The following is a 9,198-nucleotide window of genomic DNA, read 5'->3' on the forward strand; positions in this document are numbered from 1 at the left end:
ATAAGTGTGGTTAATGAAGAGAAAAACCATATCGTTCATTTACCGGACTTCTTTTTTAAAGTTTCTTTCTTTCTCCCATAAGCAAAAGAGAGAGAGAGAGAGACGGCACCCCCAACAGAGTCTTCACACCACCATTCACACCCAGACTTCAGCCAGCCCCAACATACTCAGGGAGGTCTCTGGACGTGAGCCAGGAACCATCCCACGTGGAATTGCCTCTCAGAGTAACACATTTCTCCCCTGTACCAGCATCTGGCCCCTTGACTTTGGGTCTTTGTCTTGCAGAGTCCTACTTCCCTCTGCTCATTGAGTGCCCACGGGTGAGCCCCGAGATCCCCTAGGGCTTTAGGGCCCCTCAGAAAAATGAATGGGTCTGTTATGTGGCTCCCAAGGTCTTGCCATCCTCAGAGCTGGCAGTAACACCTCAGATGTCCCCTCAGAGAGTGCACCTTTCTGAAAGAACAGAGAAGAGTCTCAGCCTTGCCACCTGCCCAAGTAGACAAAGATGGGGGACAGCTGTGCCTGGGCATGAGACGGGGCAGCCCTCAAGTCTGGGTTCCAGGCCTGCTCCTGAATCTTCCTGGGCCTCTGCTCTCAGTCCTTAGGTGCTTGGGGATCGCAACACGGGTCGTGTCCAACTTCAACTCGGCCCATGACACAGACAGGAACCTGAGTGTGGACAAATATGTGGACTCCTTCGGGCGGACCCTAGAGGACCTGACTGAAGACAGCATGTGGTGGGTCTTAGGCCCGCTGGGTCCAGGGACAGGGCCTGGGACTCCCAAAACTCAGCAGTTATGGAAGCCCTCAACTTCCAGGACATGGCCAGGGAGTGGCAGACCCAGGTCAAGGGCCCAGCCCTCCTGAGTATGTGCCAGCTCTGGAAGGAGTGAGATAGCCCGGGGGTGGGGTGGTCCCTCTTCTGAGATACAAGGTCTTTGGACCTGTGACTCATATCAGGAGGGTGTCTCAACATTGATTGCCTTGAGCCCTGGGGTTCTACCCCGTGGGAATCTGAGCCCTCTCCAAGGTTCCTGTGACTTCCCAGGGGAGGACTGGGTATTCCTTCCACACCTCCATCCCGCTCCTGCCTCTGTACCAACTGCCTGTTCTCCCTGCTGTGTGCCTCGGGTGAGAACAACCTCCTTCCTGGGTTAAAACAAAAGTCTTCCTGCAAAGCTTTAAATCATTTATTTGTGTTTAGTTTTTTAATGGGAAATGCATGTATGTGGTGTAATATTCAAAGGGTACAAATGGATGACAGTGATCCCCTCCCAGCTGGTCCCCCAGCCTCCGCATCCTCCTGGAAGCAAAACAGGAGAAAACGACCAGTTTTTAACAAACCCTTTCAGAGACAGGCTCTGCAGATAGAAGAACATACTTGTACATATATGTATCACCCTCTCCGCTTTTTGCCCTTAACCAATCGTGACAGCATAATGTAATACTGTTCTTGCGTGTACTCTTAATAGTTCCTTATCAGTACATTTAAAAACGTTCCTTCTCTTCCACAGTGTTTGAAGTATTAGCAATAAACACTGCAGTCACTAAGCACCTTATCCATGCCGGACCCAGTTCTAGATGCTGTCCATAGATTAGCTCTTGTATTCCCCCCCAAAAAACCACTGTAAACTAGAATTATGAATTCTGTTTTCAAATGGGGAATCTGAGACACAGAGAGTTTAAGTATCCTAAGGCTACACAGCTAGTGATTAGAAGAATAAAAGCATGAACCTGGTCTGCCTCTCGACTGTTTGGAAAAAAACCCCATTGCTTAATCATCCCATGTGGGTGGACATTTCAAATGCTACAGAAAAAATAAAATAAAATAAAAAAATAAGGCTTCAGTGGATAACCTTTTCTTTTTAAAAAAATTGTTTATTTAATTTTATTTATTATTATTTTATTTGCTATAGGGCACGTGTTCTCACCAGAGAGAGACAGGGAGACAGTGAGAGAGTTCAGCATCTTAACCACCACGCCACCTGCCAGCCCCATGGATAGCCTTGTCTTAATGTCTGTTCACATGTTTGTGAGTCTGGCCCAGAAAGTCAAATTTCCAAAGACTAGGGAAGACAGTGAAGAGAAAACAAAGAAACCAAGAAGGCCCAGCATCTGGTCCCCGGGAGAGCATGCCAGGAGCCTCCCCCAGTCTAGTCTCCACGCTGACACCACCTTTTCACTCCTCTCTTCTCCCCTCTCCTTCTCTTCTTTATAGTTCTCTTCTCCCTGGGAGCACACACACACACACACACACACACACACACACACACAAACACACACATACACAATCTGCATTCTTCTTTTCTCATGTAGAATAGACAGGCTCTTCTTTTTTTCTTTTTTAGGTTTCTGCCATAGGGCACATGCGCTCCCTTGCCAGAGACAGAAAGAGAGAAAGTGAGAAATCACCCCCTCGGCGGGGGATGACCACACAGCAATCCTTTCTCCTCCATTCTCCTTTTGGAATTCTAGGCACTCATGCAGGCACTTTTTATTTTATTTTATTTTATTTATTATTATTTTTTAAGGTCAGGGTGCATGCCCTGGCTGGAGAAAAACAGAAGGAAAGTGTCCACATCAACAGTCCTTTCTTCTCCATTTTCCTCCTGGAATTTTGGGCACTTAAGTAAACACACACCCAACATGATTTTCAAGCTGCCAGGTCTGGGAATTGAACTGTGGACAGTCATGTGGAAGTCCAGCACCTTAACCACTATGCCACTGCTGACCTGGCACTTCTTTTTGATGCTGGAGACTTTGTCTCTACCCAAGTTATCGGGATCTCCACCCTTTGATTTCTCAAACGCTTCTCCTGATATTTTCCCAGAGGCAATGACCTCCCTCAGGAGTTCTGAGACCAGCTTTGAAGACTCTGAGTCAGGCAAGTCAAGGGTCAGTTCTGCTCTACTACTTCCTGCCTGCGTGACCTCCCGTAGTGACCTTGCTCATATTCTCATCTTTAACGCAGGAAATTGAAGATAAAGCCAAGGCTCCTTACCAAGACCTACAGAGCTCTGCATAGACCGAGCCATACCTAGCCCTTGTGCTGGCCATGCCCCAGAGAAATTTACATACTTTCTGTTCCTGAACACGCTGAGCTTCTTCTTGTCTGAAGATTGTATGTCCTGTTCCTTCTGCCCGGAACAACATTCCCTTCACTCTTCCTAAGGTGGTTTCTTTCTCTTGTCGGTCTCACCTCAGATGTCATTTACCTAGAGCAGGTCTCCCAGATATTCCCTAGCTCGAGCCTCTCTTTTTCTTCATAACACTTATTGTCTTGCATTTGTTTTAATTATTTATCTGCTAACTTTATTTTGCCTGTCTCCCCCATCTGTCTCCTTTGTCAGAATACAAGCTGCATGAGAGCAAGGATCTTCTGTCTAACTTGCAGTTCTATTCCTGGTACCTATTAGGTTCTTGGTGTTTATATATATACACACACAGTTCCCTCTGCATCCCTGGGATTGGTTCCCCCCATGGATACCAAACCAAAGTCCATAGATGCTTGACTCCCTTATACAAAATGGCATAGTATTTACATGCAACCGATACACATCTTCCATATATCACCGTCATCTCTGGATTGCTCGTAATACTTACACACCTAAATGCTTTCTAAATTGCTGTTACACGTAGGGTTTAGGGAATAATGACACGCACCATCCTTGTTCAGTACAGCTGCAGCCATGTAGAACCACATAGTACACATTGGTCCCAATGCAGTATTTCAGTATTGCAGTTGGTTAAATCTCCCAGGGAAGAGCTCAAGTACACAGACAACTGACTGCATGTGTGTTTGTGTGTGTGTATCACAGTGTATCTTCATACAAACACACATATGAATGATACATACTCATCAATATGGCTGAAGGAATGAGTCACGAAATGCAGCCTCCTGCTCGTGCAGTGGAGAGCCCCTACTTTCTGACTTACCTTAGGGGCTTCCCTGCTCCATGCCTCTGTGCTCACTCTAGGCCCCCTGCCTGTGCCCTCTCTGTGGCAGGAATTTCCACGTCTGGAATGAGAGCTGGTTTGCCCGGAAGGATCTAGGCCCCTCTTACAATGGCTGGCAGGTTCTGGATGCCACTCCCCAGGAGGAAAGCGAAGGTAGGGCTCAGCTGGGTGGGTCCAAGACCCCTGCTTTTCCTCACCCATGTCACTCACGCCCACCCCTTCTCCCCAGGTGTGTTCCGGTGCGGCCCAGCCTCGGTCACCGCCATCCGTGAGGGCGACGTGCACTTGGCCCACGACGGCCCCTTCGTGTTTGCGGAGGTCAATGCAGACTATGTCACCTGGCTGTGGAATGAGGATGAGAGCCGGGAGCGCGTGTACTCAGACACCAAGAAGATTGGAAGATGCATCAGCACCAAGGCAGTGGGCAGCGACTCCCGTGTGGACATCACCAGCCTCTACAAATATCCGGAAGGTGAGGGCCACACAACAGCCTTTGTAGTGTTCCCAGAATGGCCCATCCGCTGTGGAGACCAACCACCAGCAGCCTGAGACCAAGCCCTTTCCACATGTCATGACGGTGACAGCAGCTTCTGCTTAACCTAGTCTTGGGGACTGGGCCAAGTGCCTTTACTTAGGGTACAGTAATAGCTTCCTGTGTGCTAAGTACCTCTCCTGTGTTAGATTTCCAAGCTATAATAGTTATACCTACATTTTCTGAAACAGTTGTTATTTGCCAGACACTGGCAATAATATACAATATGTATATTGTATATTATTATATACAAAAATAACAAATTAGGTATCTTCATGTATGATAATAATAATTACTGCTATGGGTCGAGTAGCCCTCCTCCAAAATGCTTGGGACCATAAGTATTTTTCTTAAGAATTTAATTTAATTTAATTTATCACTATATATTCTTAAGATGCTACAGGGCACACACACTCATCAGAGAGAGATGAGAGTGAGAGAGAGAGAAAGTGAGAAAGCAAGCCACCAGGTCCAGGACTAGAACCATGGTCAGCCATGTGAGATTCCAGTGCCTTAACCACCATGCCACCTGCTGGCCACAAAGGATAAGAAGTATTTAAGATTTTAGACTTTTTCATATTTTGGAATATTTACAGATACACGGTAAGATATCCCGGATGTGAGAGCCAAGTTGAAACACAAAATTCATTTATGTTTCATACATATCTATACATGTAGCCTGAAGGTAAATTTAAACAATATTTTTGCATTGCAGCATTTTGACTGATATCCATCACATAAGGTCAGTGGTGGAATTCTCCATGTGTGGCACCATATCAGTGTGCAAAAAGTTTCAGATTTTTGGAGCATCGTGTATTCTAGATTAGGGATGTTCAAGCTGTAGTAATAATAATAATAATGAGAGTAACGGGTGATAATTATTCAACATGGCACTAGGCACAATTCAGAATCATAATATTAGGTCATTGAAAAAGTCATACGCACTTTTGCAAAGAAAAATACATCATGACTTTTCCAACGACCCAATAGAAACTCCAGTTTATCAACTGCCGGGTCTGTGCCATGGTCACTGGCTTATCGAAGACAAGACCTATTTTTGTTGGGGTACAAAAACAAGACAATAATATTTTTTTCATGTAACTGCCTCCAAGTATATATTTCAAGGTCACTGAGTAAAGTGTCCAATAGCAATGTTTGATCTGATCTGTGTATTTTCAGCCATTTCTGCTTGTTAGAACAAAGTTACTGAGTAATTAAGACTTCATGTTCAAATGTAGGTCAGACCTTGTCTCTTCCCCTGCCTTGCACAAGCTATAGCAGTGTTCTGGGTGCTACCCTCCCCTTTCTACTCTCTAGGGTTCACAGCCCTAGTTGCACAACAGAACCACCGGGAGCTGTTTTAGTTATATGTCTTAAATAACAATGATTTCCTTGGTAAAGATTCTGTGGTCAGCGATTTGGACTGTGCTCAGCTGGGATGGCCTGGCTGTGATCTAGAAGACTTCACATGCAATGGACTATTACTTAGCCTTAAAAATAAAAGAAATTCTGGGACCAGCAGTTAGTGTAATGGCTATGTCGCTGGACTCCCATGTAGTCGACTGTGGTTCGCATCCCGGGCCCGGTGCCTTAAAACTCACATTGGGCGCATGTGCGTGTGTGCCCAAGATCCCGAGAGGAGAATGGAGAAGAAGGGATTGCGGCGTGGCCATCCCCCCTGGGGGGTGATTTCTCACTTTCTGTCTCTCTGTCTCTCTCTGTCTATCTGGTGAGCGCACGCACCCTATAGCAAAAACCTCTCCAAAAAAAAAAAGAAAGAAAGGAAAAGTGAAAGAAATTCTGATAAACCCTTCAACATGGATGAACCTTGAGGACATTATGCTAAGTGAAATAAGCCAGTCTCAAAAGGACACATGATGTGTGATTTCACATACATGAGGTACCACACACATAAAAGAGTCAAATTCACACAAATAGAAAGTAGAATGGTGGTTAGGGTTTGGAAACAATAGAAAGTTATTGTTAATGAGCATGGAGTTTCAATTTTGCAAGATGAAAGAGTTTTGGATGGATGTGGTGATGGTTGCACACTGGAATATGCACTTAAAATGGTTCAGATGGCAAAGTGTATGTTCTGTTGGGACCAAGAGGTGGCGTAGTTGTTACAGTGCTGGACTTCAACATGGCCAAGCACAGTTCGAGTCCCAGATCTGTTGGCTTGAAAATCACACTGGACATGCCCAAAATCCTAAGAGAGTGAGAAGGAATTGCAGTGTGGCCATCCTCCCTGGAGGGTGATTTCTTGCTTTTTCTCTCTCTAACTCTCTGGCGAGTTCATATGCCCTATAACAAAAATCTAAAAAAAAAATAAAAAAAAAAATAAAAATTAAAGAAAGGAAAAAAAAATAACATGGAATTAGGAGCCAGAATGCCTGGGTTCAACACTTAGCGCCTCACTTAACCACATGAGCCATGACTGATAAGATAGTTTATCTCTGTAGCCTAAGCTTCCTCTCTGTAAAATGATCTAACACCTATCTTCTAATGGGAAAAATATAGCACCTAAAGCTGTAATACCCAGCACACAGTAAATCTACCAAAGTATTAGCTATCATTATTACATGAGGTTTCAGAGCCAGTTGCCAAGAAAACCGGAAATTTGCATTCGTACGTGAAATTTCCTCATGTGAAGTTGTTGGTAGTGGATTTAAATCGTACGTACACAGTCGGTGAGCCAAATACATGATATGTGGCCAAGCTCTGCCTATGGCTCTTGGGCTGTCCCTGGGAGATGTCTGAGCGTCATGGCGAATGCAAGTGGTGATGGAGGGGCAGTCTGGCCTAAAGAAAGCGGGAAGTGAGGATAATAGGCCCTGGGGCTGGCAGAAGAGAGTGCCAGGGCCAGAGATGGCATGGTGGTTAAGGTGCTGGACTCCCACAAGGCCAAACATGTTTTGAGTCCCGGATCTAGTGGCTTGCTTTCTCACTTTCCCTTTCCCTTTCTCTCTCTCTCTCTCCCTCTTTCTCTCTCTCTCTCTTCAGTCAATTTTTTTTACAAAGTAATAGTAATAATAACAAATAAAAAATTAAATAATAAAAAATTACTTTAAGAAAAGGAGAGTGCCTGCTACTGATGGTGTGCCATGCCCTGCAGGGTCCCGGAAGGAGAGGCAGGGGGATAGCAAGGCTGTGAAGAAGCTGTTTAGTGTGGAAGCCTCTGGAAGGAGGACCCGGCTCCGCAGGGCGGGGGGCCGTGGTCTCTGGCGTGATGACCTCCTGGAGCCAGCCACCAAGCCCAGCATTACCGGCAAGTTCAAGGTGCTAGAGCCACCCATGCTGGGCCAGGACCTGAAGCTGGCCTTGTGCTTGGCCAACCTCACCTCCCGGGCCCAGCGCATCCGAGTCAACCTGAGCGGGGCCACCATCCTCTACACCCGCAAGCCGGTGGCAGAGATCCTACACGAATCCCATGCAGTGAGGCTGGGGCCGCAAGAAGGTAGGAACACCCTGCTTGGTGGGACCTGGTCAATCCACCCTCTTTTCCAGGAGGGCTGGGGTGGAGGGAGGGAAGACTTTCCAGGATCTACATTGCTCTCCAGGAAAGAAGGGAATGGGGACCAGCAGTTAGCGTAATGGCTATGTCACTGGACTCCCACATAGTCGACCACGGTTCGCATCCCGGACCCAGTGGCTTAAAACTCACGCCGGGCACGTGTGTGTGTGTGCCCAAGATCCCGAGAGGAGAATGGAGGAGAGGGTATTGCGGCGTGGCCATCCCCCCTGGGGGGTGATTTCTCACTTTCTGTCTTTCTGTCTCTCTCTGTCTGGCAAGTGCACACGCCCTATAGCAAAAACCTCTAAAAAAATAAATAAATAAAAAGGGGACATCCTGAGCATTGTGCTTTAGGAGGGACCTTGCCCTTTGTTGCCGCTTTATAGATGAGAAAACTGAGGCTCGGGGAGGCAAAATCATGATGGTAAAAGTCCACGAACATCGGTGGCAAACTAGCCTGATGGTGAGGCGATTCATAGTCTCTATCTCGATTAGCATGAATATTGACATGCCAAATACACACACATGGGGGCATTTTGTATAGGGAGTATGCCGTGTGACCTTTCTGAAATCCTAAAGAAGTGTGGAGCCCATTTGGCTTCAGGCGATCTGAGAACAGTGGGCCATGAAGGATGCCCAGTAAGTCCTTACATTGCCAGGCCCTGCCCTGAGAACTCAGCATGCCAGGTCACAGTCCCTGCAGCCACCCTGTGCAGGGGACTGGTGGTAGCTCCATCTTTCAAAGGAGGAGACACACCAAAAAGGCAAACACAAGTCCAAAGTCACACAGTCTTTGCAGGCAATGGCAGAACCCAAACCCACAAGTTATAGACACACTCCTGACCAAGGGAAGGGGAGGGGCACACCCAGGATTCAAAGCCAGGACTGTTAGATCTCAGCGTGCAATTTCTCAGCTGGCTGAGTTCCTTAACCACGGGCTGCGCTGCATCACCTGCCTGGCAGCACATTCGCCTATGATTCATCCTTGAAATTTCACGGTGGAATAGAATGGCATCAGTCCTTTTGCAGCTTTTTGCATAATTTTAACTGACCTTATTCCAATTGCTTTTTTGGGGGAATTATTTATTTAATTTGATTTATTATTATTATTATTATTTAATTTGCTATAAAACACACATGTGCTCACTAGAAAGACAGAGAGAGGGCAAGAGACAACAGGCCACCAGGTCCATGT

The 9,198-nt window shown here is 46.4% G+C and overlaps 1 protein-coding gene across 1 annotated transcript in view; it reads left to right on the forward strand.

Moving 5' to 3' along the window:
* TGM6 (transglutaminase 6) overlaps positions 1-9,198 on the forward strand; it is a 64,036-nt gene that overhangs the window by 45,685 nt on the left and 9,153 nt on the right. The window contains exons 8-11 of the mRNA XM_006163989.1: positions 599-737; positions 4,007-4,110; positions 4,187-4,429; positions 7,605-7,946. Coding sequence (XP_006164051.1) covers positions 599-737; positions 4,007-4,110; positions 4,187-4,429; positions 7,605-7,946 — 828 coding nt within the window. The remainder of the gene's footprint in view (positions 1-598; positions 738-4,006; positions 4,111-4,186; positions 4,430-7,604; positions 7,947-9,198) is intronic.

The sequence above is a fragment of the Tupaia chinensis genome, unplaced genomic scaffold, assembly GCF_000334495.1.
Source record: "Tupaia chinensis unplaced genomic scaffold, TupChi_1.0 Scaffold143574_1, whole genome shotgun sequence".
In the NCBI taxonomy this organism is placed as follows: domain Eukaryota; kingdom Metazoa; phylum Chordata; class Mammalia; order Scandentia; family Tupaiidae; genus Tupaia; species Tupaia belangeri.